General features: G+C 40.5%; 1 protein-coding gene across 1 annotated transcript; it reads left to right on the forward strand.

Moving 5' to 3' along the window:
* Positions 1-2,912: 2,912 nt before the first annotated feature.
* NAA11 (N-alpha-acetyltransferase 11, NatA catalytic subunit) lies at positions 2,913-3,602 on the forward strand. The gene has a single exon (XM_065913876.1). The coding sequence runs from the start codon at positions 2,913-2,915 to the stop codon at positions 3,600-3,602; it is 690 nt and encodes a 229-aa protein (XP_065769948.1).
* The last annotated feature ends 10,042 nt before the right edge of the window (positions 3,603-13,644 follow it).

Consider the following 13,644-nt stretch of genomic DNA (forward strand, 5'->3'; position numbering starts at 1 on the left):
CTCTGAAAACTGTGTTGTTACATCTCAGATTCAAGATTAAACAAAATAACAAACAAAATTTACTGACTCATAAGGTGCCTCTTCTTCTCACATTTGTGTAGGCCCAAAGACCTTCTTCTTCTTGCTTTTAGGGCCTATGGAATGAAAAAGGTAAACAAAAGCATGTACACATGTGTTCAGTTGCTAAGTCTTGTCTGACTCTTTGCAACCCCATGTACTACAACCCAACATGCTCCTCTGTCCATGGGATTTCTCAAACAAGAATACTGGAGTGGGTTGCCATTTCCTTCTACAGGGGATCTTCTGACCCAGGGATCGAACCCTCATCTCCTGCATTGGCAGGAAGATTCTTTACTACTGAGCCAGAAAGGAAGCCCTAAACAAAAGTAATGACAACAGAAGTGACAGATACATAATTGAAATGTGAGTTTTGAGTTCTTCTTAGTTGGTCTATTTTGCCACACCTGCCCCATTTTTCAAGCCTATACTTTAGCAACTCCAGTAAAGATAGAATATTCCTACAGAAGAACACAAGGAACTCAAATTCTGGTCGTCCATGTTTTTTAGGAAGAACCTATTGTAGAAGAACTATATGACTCTCTGCATTATGCTTTTAGAGATATGTCATCTGAAAACACATATCCCTGTTCTCAGAATGAGGTATAGCATAAAAGAGAAATTCTGAACAGAAATAATACCAGGAAGTAATTTTTCAAAGCATAGAATCACATAAAACATCAAGGACCTAAAATATTATAATAAATCTTAAAAATTTATCAATAAAACACTAGTTATTAATTACAACAAAAAATAGTAGCTATTCAAGCTATGTTACACAAACCACACGGCTCTAGATTACTTTAACTAGTAAATGAGTATGAATCCTTATTGGAAAGAATGCTGCACACATTTTCTAGATAAGTTAGAGTATAATCATGATCTATAAGAAAAGAGACTACCTAATCACAACAGAATACATTCTGATGTTTGAGTTTCCAGGTAATGATATGCCAGGAAATGGGAAAGGAAGATTGTATAAGGTACATAGATAATTCTAAGGCTTATAGTCATGTTACATGCAAGCGGTACTAATAAAACGTGACTTCTTTGCACTATTAAAGAAATTCCCCCAAATCTTGCTACATCAAGGTGGTATAAAATTTTTTAAATCTATTTAGGAATGCAATTTAGGATTTATGACAAAGGCAGGAATGCAACACAGTGGAGGAAAGGTGACTTTTTTCAATAAATTGTGCTAGATGGATATAATATCCATGCAAGCTGAACTTCTTCCTCACAACATACACAAATAGATTGCCTATCAAAACCTAAAATGTGAAACAATAAAGTTTTCAGGAGAAAACACAAAAGAATGTCTCTGTGACCTTGGAGTTAGCAAAGTTTCTTAAACAGGGCATGGAAAGCATTAACCATGAAATTTTAAAAGTGGAAAATTAGACTGTGTTAAAGTTCCTACTTGATGTCAGAAATAACAAGAGAATGAAAAATAAACCAATAGGGGAGGATGCTATTCATTATAAATATCTCTGACAAAAGATTTATATTCAGAATATATATTTTTTAAAAACTCTTTAATGTTGAGAAAAATACACACAACCCAATAGAAAAATGAAAGAAAAAAAAAAAAAAAAAGACTTGAACAACCACTTCACAAAAAAAATTTAGAATGACTAATAAGCATGTTAAAAAGGTGCTCAACTTCATGCAAAATAAAAACACAACATAATTCTACCACCCTCCCACCACTCTCCACCCCACTATGCCACAGCTAAAATAAAAAAGATGGGGAAATATCAAATGTTGATGAAAACATATTAGAAAAGGCTTGGCAGTATTTTTATAAAAGTTGAACATCACAGTCTGTTCTGACCCAGTAATTACAATCCTAGGTAAATGTGCACGTGTCAACAAAAAACATGCTTCAAAACGTTTTGTTACACTATTCATACCATTTCCAAATTAAAATAATACAAATGATCAGCAAGAGTCCAACGGGAATAAACTGTGGTATTTTGGAGCAATGGAAGATAAAACAGGAAATAGTATAAGGAATTCCCAGCTATACACAACTAGGTAACTGAAACAAGTATTGAGTGGGGGAAAAAGTGAGTGAAAGTCGCTCAATCGTGTCCGACTCTTTGAGAGTCCATGGGCTATACAGTCCATGGAATTCTCTAGGCCAGAATACTGGAGCAGGTAGCCTTTCCCTTCTCCAGGGGAGCTTCCCAACCCAGGGATCGAACGGAGGTCTCCCGCATTGCAGACGAATTACCAGTTGAACCACAAGGGAAGCTCGTGGGGGTGGCGGTGGGGGGAGACACAAAAAGTGTTTGCACTATGAGTTCATGTATATAAAGACTGTTAGTAATCTAGGTCATAGTTACACTTGGGACATGGAACAGGGAGAACTGGAAAGGGGTGGGTGTCTAGGTGTCCTGGGGTTCTTGCAATTGCAAAATGTTCTAATTCTTGCTCTAAATTCTAGCTACAGTTTGTGAACATCTATACAGATATACCCAAATTAAAAAGTTACGGCTGGAACAAAACAAGAGAAGAACGTCAGCAACAGATCAAACATTAACCATTGTATTAAAATCATTGAGGTCAACAGGAACTCCACTGCTCCACCCCCTAAGCCTGCGTGCGCACACACACAAAGAAGTGAAAAACCTCATTGGCTGGAACTAGGTGCGCACTTCCGGAAGCCACACCTTAGCACCGCCCCTTCCGTCTGCTAGTCATCCCGCCTTCCCGCCACCCAGTCTCCGCACTATCCCGCCCGGCAGCTTCCGCCCTTTGGACTCAAACTCCACCAAGGAAAACAGGGCTTGGCGGCGGTAGCTTTTCTCACAGTCGCCTCTGTCAGAGCCGGCTCGCTGCCTGCCGCCATCATGAACATCCGCAATGCTCGGCCAGACGACTTGATGAATATGCAACACTGCAACCTGCTTTGTCTTCCCGAGAATTACCAGATGAAATACTACTTCTACCATGGCCTTTCTTGGCCCCAGCTCTCTTACATCGCTGAGGACGAGGACGGGAAGATTGTGGGCTACGTCCTGGCCAAAATGGAGGAGGACCCAGATGATGTTCCTCACGGACACATAACCTCACTGGCTGTGAAGCGTTCCCACCGGCGCCTCGGCCTGGCCCAGAAGCTGATGGACCAGGCCTCCCGGGCCATGATTGAGAACTTTAGCGCCAAGTACGTGTCCCTGCACGTCAGGAAGAGTAACCGGGCAGCCTTGCACCTCTATTCTAACATTCTTAACTTTAAGATTAGTGAGGTGGAACCCAGATACTATGCAGATGGAGAAGATGCTTATGCTATGAAGCGGGATCTGTCGCAAATGGCAGATGAGCTGAGGAGGCAGTTGCAGCTGAAGAAGGGGTATGTGGTGCTGGGCTCCAGGGAGAACCAAGAGACCCAGGGCAGCACACTTCCTGGTTCCAAAATGGCCTGTCAAGAGGAGAAGAACCCGGCCACTGATGGTAGCGGGAGTGACAGCAAGGAACCCAGCGAATCCACGGAAAGCCCTGATGCCCAGGACAGTTCAGAAGACTCAGACTCCACCTCCTAGAGCCTGCTTAAGGTAATTGTTCTCACTTCCTTGACCCAATTCCTATCTCCCCTGAATTCCTGCACCATACTTGAGTCGCCAGATCCCATTCCTTTCTAACCGTAATGGATTTCACTGTGAAAACACCCTGTTGACCTTGGGGAGGAGTGTAGAATGGGTTGGGGGAAACTCATTGCTCATTATAGGAAGTTAATAGGATTCCATGCTGAAAGTAGATTAAATTCAGTAAAAAAAAAAAAAAAAAAAAAGAAAAGAAAAAAACCCAACATTTATCCTGCCTTTTCGATATGAATTGTATTTTAGAATATCCACAAAGTTTATGAAAGAAATTTCTTCTTTATCGAATGACAGCTAATAAAGGTAGAAAGAATGCTAGAATTATAAAGTTGCCATTTTGAAACTCTTGAAACAATAGATCAGGAAGTTGTCATCAATGACTGATGCCATTAGGTGAAAGTCGGGACAGTTTGCAATGATGGATCGAGCTAGCAACACTTGAAGTCGCTGGTCAAGTGTAGCATCACTCAAGTGTGCTCAAACTCACGTCCATTGAGTCGGTGATGCCATCCAACCACCTCATCCTCTGTCGTCCCCTTCTCCTCCTGCCTTCAATCTTTGCCAGCATCAGGGTCTTTTCTAAGGATATATATTGAAGTAATGAGAGTTGAAATAATAGGCCTTGGATTTACTTCAAAATACTCCAGCAAAAAAAAAAAAAAAAGAGGTCAGGGAGGGGGAAATAGAAAAAATAAGAATAACAACATGTAATAATTGTTGAAGTTGGGTAACAGGTACTTGGGGGTTCATTATGCTATTTTTCACTCTATAATGTGTGAAAATCAACATGAAAAGTCAAAGAATAAAAGCAATTATTGTTCTTCCTACTACCCACTAACCAGTCACTGAAAAGTCGTTTTAAAAGACTGTTTAATTTCCCTTAAAGAACGTTGTAACACCTTAACAATTTCAAGGGTCAGTTTAGAAGCTTTAACTTCTAGTCACCTTACCCTTACATATGAAAAAGACAGGAACTTTCACATAACAAAGTCCTGTTATGAGTGACACACTGCATATAATTAAATGCCATTTGACTCATTTACTCATTCATAAAAATTTGTGTATGCTTGACATGAGACTTGGAGCTTGGTATACACCAGTGATTAGCACAGGCTGATGTTTACATTGTATAGCATCTTATCTTTGTGGTTATCCACTTCTCTTCAGTTGTTATACTCTACCTAAGTAAGATTTTAAGTAAGCAAAGATAAATGGAGATTGCTTAATATCTGATATGAGAAACAAAAATAACTGTCACTTTAGCAGGGGAAGAGAAAATAATAAATAATTGTAAGAAAATTATTGTGTGGCAGTAGAAATCTCAGTGTCCAAATTCAGGAATAACTGAAATGTTTCTTTATATTACTGTAATTGGACTTTATTTCTAAGATGAAAGAGGTGTTCCCTGTACTTAGCATAAGTACCCTTCCATGTTGGAATCTACTGCTACATCTTCATTGACTCCATCTAACCTTTGGTCCTTACGAGCCCCTTCTGGGTCCTTTCCAGTCAGAGGCCTCTTCAGGTCTCAGGTGTTCTCTGCCATGTTTGGGCCATTTTGGTAGCAAGGATATTAATGTGCATAGGCTAGTTGTTCTAAAAGTTAATCTCAAAATCTCAATAACTGAAAATAGTAACACACATTTTCTCACATCATGGTCCAGTATGAGTCAGCATTGTGGTAGGGATGTGGAGGGGAGAGGAAAAGAAGGGCCCTTCTCCATGAAGTCATTCAGGACTCCTATCTGCTCCTTACCGCTGTTTAGGAATCTGGTGAAGCCTAAGGACACCATACTTGTAGGGGTGGGGAGAAGTAAGAATTTTAGGAGAATCTTGGTAGAGGGCTTCCCTAGTGGCTTAGAGGGTAAAGCGTCTGCCTGCAATGCAGGAGACCTGGGTTCGATCCCTGAGTTGGAAAGACCCCCTGGAGAAGGAAATGGCAACCCACTCCAGTGTTCTTGCCTGGAGAATCCCATGGACAGAGAAGTCTGGTAGTCTACAGCCCATGGGATCACAAAGAGTCGGACACAACTGAGTGACTTCACTCACTAAAGGACACCTCAGAAAACTGCCTTTTAAAGGCTTGAAAATCTGTGTGATTACAAAGGAAGCCAATTTTTATTAATACTGTTATCAAATTATTTTAAAATAAACTTATTTTGTTGTTCAGTCACTAAGTCCTGTCTGAGTCCTTACCACCCCATGGACTGCAGCACGCCAGGCTTCCCTGTCCTTCACTATCTCCCAGAATTTGCTCAAATTCATGTCCATTGAGTCAGTGATGCAATCTAACAATCTGCCATCCCCTTCTCCTTTTGCCTTCCATCTTCCCCAACATCAGGGTCTTATGTTATTTATGTACTTAAAAGAAAATTGAGTGTAAATGCTATTTGGAGATACCTCCAACAGCTGTAATGTAATATGAAAACCTGTGATTTGTATTGGTGATAAAGTCGCAAGGATTATAACACACTACTGTGCCTCAGTGCCTATATTCATAATTGAAGGAAATGCTAAATTTCAGCTGGAGGCTAGTGAAAATCCAGAATTTTTTTTTATTGTTCCACATCCAAGTTCATAGTTCTCCCAAATTCAGTTAATGGATCCCAGGCTAAAGGCCCCTGATACAGTGCCATTTTCTAGAATCATGTCGTCCACTTGTTCATATACATTCAACTTGCAGATAGGTGTTAAAAGTCAGTCTCATTTCCCTAACTACCTGCAGGGAAGATTAAATAGTGTAGTTTGGTTGTATGCCTGGGAGGAAAAGGAATGAGTTCTGGTAACCACACAGCATAGTTTCTGCAGCAGTGGGAACCGCCCCAGTGGTGCTCTGGACTTTGAGAAGTTCTGCTTCCATGCCTGGCATCTCTCTGTTGCCCCCTCCCTCTCCATAACATGGCACAGAAAATTCTGCCAGGCTATGTGAGCTGTCTGCTTAATCACATAACACACATGTCTTCTGCACAAACCTCGGCATGGGAATCTGGGACCCTGCCGGCCTTGCTGTCTTTATGCCTCTTGTTAAAGCCTGGAAGAATTGACCCCTCTACATGGAAATCCCCCGAATTGTCTAAAGCTGCAGTTACCATCCCTCACGTGTGTCCCATTCAGCAGGGGTTTATTAGGACATACACTGAGCTGCCTGAATGGAAAAAAGACTTCTATGAGGAAAGGAAGAATAGAGACAAAAATTAAAAGGTTAATACAACAGAAGTATTATCTAGCCACAGTTGTGACATTCCCCATGTGGAACTGGAGTTAAAATACCTACAGAAGAAAGTCCTGAAAGAAATAACTTTTCAGTTTCCCTTATCTTCTCTTGGGTCTGGGCAACAGAGACAAAGTTAGAAGATTTAGAAAGTGAAAGTGAAGTTGCTCAGTCGTGTCCGACTCATTGTGACCCCATGGACTGTAGCCTACCAGGCTCCTCCCTCCATGGGATTTTCCAGGCAAGAGTACTGGAGTGGGTTGCCATTTCCTTAGAAGTGATGGTGAATAGGGCAGCTGGTGAAGGAGACTGGATGTCTTCCTCTGCAAAATGGTAATAAAAGTCTCTGAGAGTACTGTGTCAGAGGTACTCTTCTAGGGACTACTTGTGAATTGTCTCTCTTAATCCTCCTAAAATCCCTCTAAAGTACGTACCCAGGTAGTGCTAGTTGTAAAGAACCTGCCTGTGAATGCAGGAGACATAAGAGATGCAGGTTCGATCCCTGGGTTGGGCAGATCCCCTGGATGGAGGAAATGGCAACCCACTCCAGTATTCTTGCTTGGAGAATCCATCCCACAGACAGCGAGGCCTGGTGGGCTTAAATCCATAGAGTCACACAGAGTCAGACATGACTGAAGTGACTTAGCACACACATACATGCAAAATGCATTGCTCCATTTTACAGATGAGAAATGCCTGTCATTCAGACAGTAAGTGGAAAATAGGGATGCAAACTCAGATGATGGGACTCCACCAGGGTGAAGATTAAGTGGACAATGCCTGAAAATTGCTTAGCATAGTGCCTCACACACAGTTACTTATTCTGTAAATTTTCGCTTTTAAACTGCAGTGATAGTAACCATCCAGCCTCTTTTTCTTCTCCACAGTAATCAAGTGATAGAATGTTGTGTATGAGCAGCAACAGTTTGCAGCCTTGGAAGGGAGATGCATCTTAATGATTAAAATAGCTTTCACTGACAAGCTGAATGTCAAAGCATTCAGCTGAATCAATGCTCGTCAACAGCAGAGTTTCTAAGGAGCCATAGCAATGAAGACAGGTCAGTTCAAAACATGCTAGTTAAGGCAGGAATGCCATCAAATTGATGCTCCTGACAAGAAATATGTGGATGATTAATAACAAAAAGGGAAAAAATGCAGAATCTTAGAATTTTCCATTGAGCTGGCAATATTGAGTTAACCAAGGTTACTTGAGTGACTCTCCCTTTCTGGTTTATTCTTTCTGTCGCTAAGCTGTCATCCTAACAAAAAGTTGTTAAATGTTCACATGAGCATTCACTGAAATAGACTGTTCTTAATTTTACCAGACAACTAATTATAACTGGAATGATATAATGAAATATGGAAGAAAGTTAGAGACTGACAGGTCTGGTAAATTCCTAGTCTAACCTTACCCCAGATATGCCAGAAACCATAGATTTCAAATGCTGCTGCACTGTATGAAGATAAGGGGGGGGGGGGGGGAAGAGATAAAATATTGTTTTGAAATACTAATCAGATAGATATCATTTGTTGAATTATTTATAATCTGTAACAATGTCACTTTTCAGCCAGTGTGCCATGTATATATTTAGGACGACTGAAATACGAACTTTGTTAGAGATAACTGATAAAAGCAGAGGCTTTCCCTAAATGTTATACTCTTCATGCTAAGGAACTCTGTGGTGGAAGATGTAAGGAAGAGACAATAATAACAGGTATTCTGTGAATGGCTGTGGTTCAAAGAGCCTTCCTGAAACATTCTACAGTGCTGTTTCTTCAGACTGAAATCCTCAGACTACCATAGGGTTTTTTCTTTAAGTTCCAAGTCATAAAATTCTGTTTTTTTCTCGGGAAGTCATGTCAACAATTAACATATTTCTCAGGCTGCCATTGCCTGTCTTTAAGGAATTCTAGTAGTGTAAGAATTTGAATTTGATAAGCTAATAAGTTAAGGACTAGTAATATTCATATTTTATCTTAATGTCTTAATTGTAACAAGCAGTATTTACCGAGAAAACTAAAAGAACTATAGAATTGGTTTTTATATAACTTCTTTTGCATGCCTCTTTTTACAATATATGAAACAAATTGAAAAAGGTAATAACGATAGACTTTCTGGCCTATTCTCCCACATCTTCCATGACAGCAAATACACTTGTTTTCAAAAATAACATTTTGTGTTATATGCCTCTGCCTGTCCTGCTTGATTCACTGTTATTCTGGGAACTGACTTCTCTGTAATTATGATTTTGACTTTTCTGAAATTATGATTTTGTACAAAAATGCTTTTTAACTGGCCTGTGCCTAATAGCCTTTATCGTACTACTTCTGGGTACATCTGATAGGTGGGAAAACAGTGCATCTTTACAATTTTAAGGTTCTGTTGTTTCATTTGCAGCTACTCAGTAATGGGAAGCAATACTCCAACTTACATATTCCATTCACATATCACACAAACCTTTCTACCTTATTAAGTATAGGGCCTATGTCCCAGTTTCTTGCTCTCCAAAGTTACTGCAGACAGTGACAGCAGCTATGAAATTAAAAGACACTTGCTCCTTGGAAGAAAAGCTATGACAAACTTAGGCAGCATATTAAAAGGTAGAAGTATCACTTTGCTGACAAAGGTCCATATAGTCAAAGCTATGGTTTTTCCAGTAGTCATGTACAGATGTGAGAATTGGACTATAAAGAAGACTGAGTGCCATGGAATTGATGTTTTCAAATTGTGGTGCTGGAAAAGGCTCTTGAGAGTCCCTTGGACTGCATGGAGATCAATCCAGTCAATCCTAAAGGAAATCAACCCTGAATATTCATTGGAAGGACTGATGCTGAAGCTCCAATACTTTGGCCACCTGATACAAAGAACCAACTCTTTGGGAAAGACCCTTATGCTTGGAAAGATTGAAGGCAGAAGGAGAAGGGGATGAGATAGTTGGATGGCATCACTGACTCAGTGGACTTGAGTTTGAGCAAATTCCAGGAGATAGTGAAGGCCAGAGAAGCCTGGCTTGCTGCAGTCCATGGGACTGCAAAGAGTCAGAAATGATTTAACAACTGAACAGCAGCCACCATGTTTCATTTATCTTCATTTCCTTAACTCCTGGCACATTATTCCTTCATTGTAAGTTCTCAGTATATAGTCATTGAAAGAAGGAAGGAAGGACCCTCCCAAATTACCAATGTAGAATTTGAAAATGGAAAGGAGAGAAAGTATACTTAAGGTACTACTTCCTGTTACCTAGTGTAATTAGAATGCTTTTAAGTTATGAATAAAGAGACATAATGGGTAATTTGGTTTCATCTCCAGGTCTCACAGAAAGAAAATATGACTTCTAGAATTGGACATATTGCATCTAGTTTATCAAGGGCTAAAAAGACTTTTCATTTCATTTGAATTGAGATAAATTTCCTTTCTCTCTCTCTCTCTCTTTTTTTTTTTTTTTTTTTGAGATAAATTTCTTTTTGAGTGGAGTAGGATGGGGTAGAATTTGAAGATGACAAGCAAAAGTGTCATAATTTCTATAGGTTTAAAATAAGATCTTTGGGGTAGATCTCAGCCTTTCATTGTTCTCTCCACTCCCCTTTCTCCTGGCAGAAGTGGCTTTTTGATTCGGTTCAGTTGTTCAGTCATGTCTGACTCTTTGCAGCCCCATGGACTGTAGCATGTCAGGCCTCCCTGTCCATCACCAACTCCCAGAGTTTATTCAAACTCATGTCCATTGAGTCGGTGATGCCATCCAACCATCTCAACCTCAGTCATCCCTTTCTCCTCACTTAGATGTCAAGAAAAGTTCATGTGTCTTCACCACAGAGAGGGGAGAGAGCCTCAGATTTACGTGTGGCTCTTTGTGCTGCCATCTGAATTCTCACTGGCTCCCATGGAGATTTAGCGGGTCTAAACAGGCTATTAGTGCCTTGTTGATCTGCTGCCAAAATCTGTTATTGGTTAAACCCAGATTTTATTCTCTCAGAGCGGTCAGCGTCTATAGCCTTCCTTTGCTCACTTGCTCTCTTTTCACTTCTCAACAGCACTGCAGGTCCTCGTGTCTCAGCCACATCTGCTCTCCGAGTCCTGGCTTCTCCCGTGAACTCTGTAGCATCTGCTCGGGGGTCCTCTCAGGCCAACCCCAGTGGCTTCTCACTGTCAACCTTCCACATACCCCACCAGGATCATGACCGAATACGTGGACACAGGAGCCTGCTCTGCAAGCGCCAAGGAAGTTTGAGGCCTGCCATCACCGAACCGTCCCTGGCCTGCTCACACCGTGCCCGCCCTTTTATTGTGTTTGTAGTAGTCCTTTGTTGGGTGTGGTTGTCTTGTAAGGTTGTCCCTTCCTAAAATACAGAACAGGAAACAGGGGAAACTCCCAAAGCTCCCGGGCTTTTAGTTTTTGCCATTGTTTCTCTGGGTTTTCATTCTTGAGGGGGTAGTCAGGACCGTCAAGTCAGACCTCACGCCCCCTTCCTCTTCCTTTCTCCCCTCTTCTGGTAGAAGTGTTCTGTTTCCTCTTCCTTTCTCCAGGAACCTGTCCTCTCTCACATCCTCTCCTTTCTTGAAGAGCTGTTCTCCTCCTTCCCCGTGGGAGGAAGTGGTGAGGGCTTCTATTACGCAATCAAAACTTGGAGATTTTAAGAAAAGGACAACCAGTAATTAAATTGGAATATCTAATCTGCTTGTTTGTGTCAGTTTTCTTTTTTTTTTTTTTTGGTTAGTGACATAACTTGCCGTTTATTGAGAACCTATAATGTTCAGGCACAGTGCTAGGGCCTTTATTACCAATATATTTAATCCTCTCAGCAACTGGGAGGTAAGTATTCTTATCCCCACTTTATAGATGGGGAACCTGAACCTCAAGGAGGCGAAGTAAATATCTAGGACCTGAACTCAGGTTATTTGAATTCAAAGCCAAAATTCATTTCACTTTCTTCTTGCTCCTTTTGGCATTTTATTTATAAAAGTGTGAAAACAATAGCAAAAAAAGGGAGAATTGAGTTTTAAAATGTGTTGACTTAACATGTGACAACTATATGTCTTTTGTAAATATTTATATAACCCACTATTATAATCCTGTTTACTGTTTTCCCTAGTAAAAATAAGTAAATGCAAAACATTTTGACCACTTTTGACGAAGTGCAGCAGAGGTCACCAGATAAAATCCAGTTATCATTACTTAATGTTTTTCTATTCACTGAATGTGAATTCCCATAGTGTGTAATTTTTCTCATGTTTAAATTTTTATGAAAACTAGTGTGTATGGTTTAAAGTTAAAACCCTGACATTAACCATCTGATGACAAGACAGAAATCTGTTCTCTGTAGTCATAATCAGCCCTCCTAAGCTCCTCTTACAAATCTACTCTAAGAATGCACTCTAAGAATGCCTGCCTAATAGGAAATGATTGCCTGAGGCAGACATAAAATTTTTTTCCTACATAAGGATTTGCCAACACAAACCTCTCATCCATCTTTCCATCTTTACTGTTCTTAATTTTCTCCCCCAACTCTAAAAACTATTTTATTCCTTCCTCTCAAGCATGTATTTATCCCCTTATTTTTAAATATTACAGCTTTCTAACATCTGTCTCTAGGGCAGCATAATCTTACTGGTGAAATATTCCATGTTTTCTGTGAGCCCTTGTCAATATGTCTTCGTGTTAACAGCTTAGCAGATGGAGAAACAGAAGGAGTAGCCTCAGCTTACCTGAATGATTTCTCTCCGGCACCCGGCACATGACTGTCTCTACTAACTTGATGATAGGAACTGGAGTAATTGGAAGATAAGAAATGATGCCTGACCCTTGCAGTGTTATTTACTAGAACTATTGGCAGCTTTTTTACATTACTGTTCGATCCTTTTTCCCCAGTCTCGTACCAGAAGACAGAATTGTAGCAACCTACCTGGTTTCCACTGTGCCTACTTAGATAATGAAAGTAAAATAAACAATAATAACTAATATTGCTTTGGGCATAAATTGCATGTTCCCAGGTGGTTCCAGGGTAATCACCATGATTTAGCAGGAGCAATAGCTTTCTGCAACAGAAAATGTGGGAGCCTGTGATATTGTTTTATGTAATAGCATTGTTCTTTTTACATGGGACTTATTATTATTTAGTGGGCTGACTGCTTTTTACTTAAGTGTTGGGTTGGCCAAAAGCTTCATTTGGGTTTTTCCGTAAGATGTTGTGGAAAAACCCAAGGTTTTTTGGCCAACTCAATACAAACCAAGAGAGGCCAAAGCAGGACTTTGAAACAAGGATGTAGGAGAGTCAGTGGTGAACACCCTTGGACTAGCTATAGGAAATGACCCACACCCACTCCTGTACTTGCTGCTTTAAAGAAACTACCTGGGTGGGCTCAGGTGTGTGAGCATAATGTTCAGAAACACTAATCATCAAGATGCAGGGTTTTCTCTGGCTAATAGAAACTTGTGAATGAAGTCTGAGTTACCTAGTTGGAATCTGTGTGTTTTCCCTTTGAAGATAAGACTTAAGGAACTGGGGAAAAAAAAAAAAAAAGACTAAGGAACCGAAAGTGACTGAAACAATAATGGGGAAGTAGATATGTGGGAGGGGCAGAGAGGGGTGCCGGAAGTTAGTTCAAAGCTGGGTAAACTAGGAAAGGATAAGGACTCTGAAATAGTTGAAAGAAAGTTTGCCCAAGCTTTTACACACAGATGGGTCATTTGGGGACCATGTTAAAATGCAGGTTTTGTTTCAGTAAAGGGGGGGGGGGGGGGGCGGGGACACTGAGTGTCTGCGTTTCTAACTAGC

Source organism: Muntiacus reevesi, chromosome 22 (assembly GCF_963930625.1).
Source record: "Muntiacus reevesi chromosome 22, mMunRee1.1, whole genome shotgun sequence".
In the NCBI taxonomy this organism is placed as follows: Eukaryota; Metazoa; Chordata; class Mammalia; order Artiodactyla; family Cervidae; genus Muntiacus; species Muntiacus reevesi.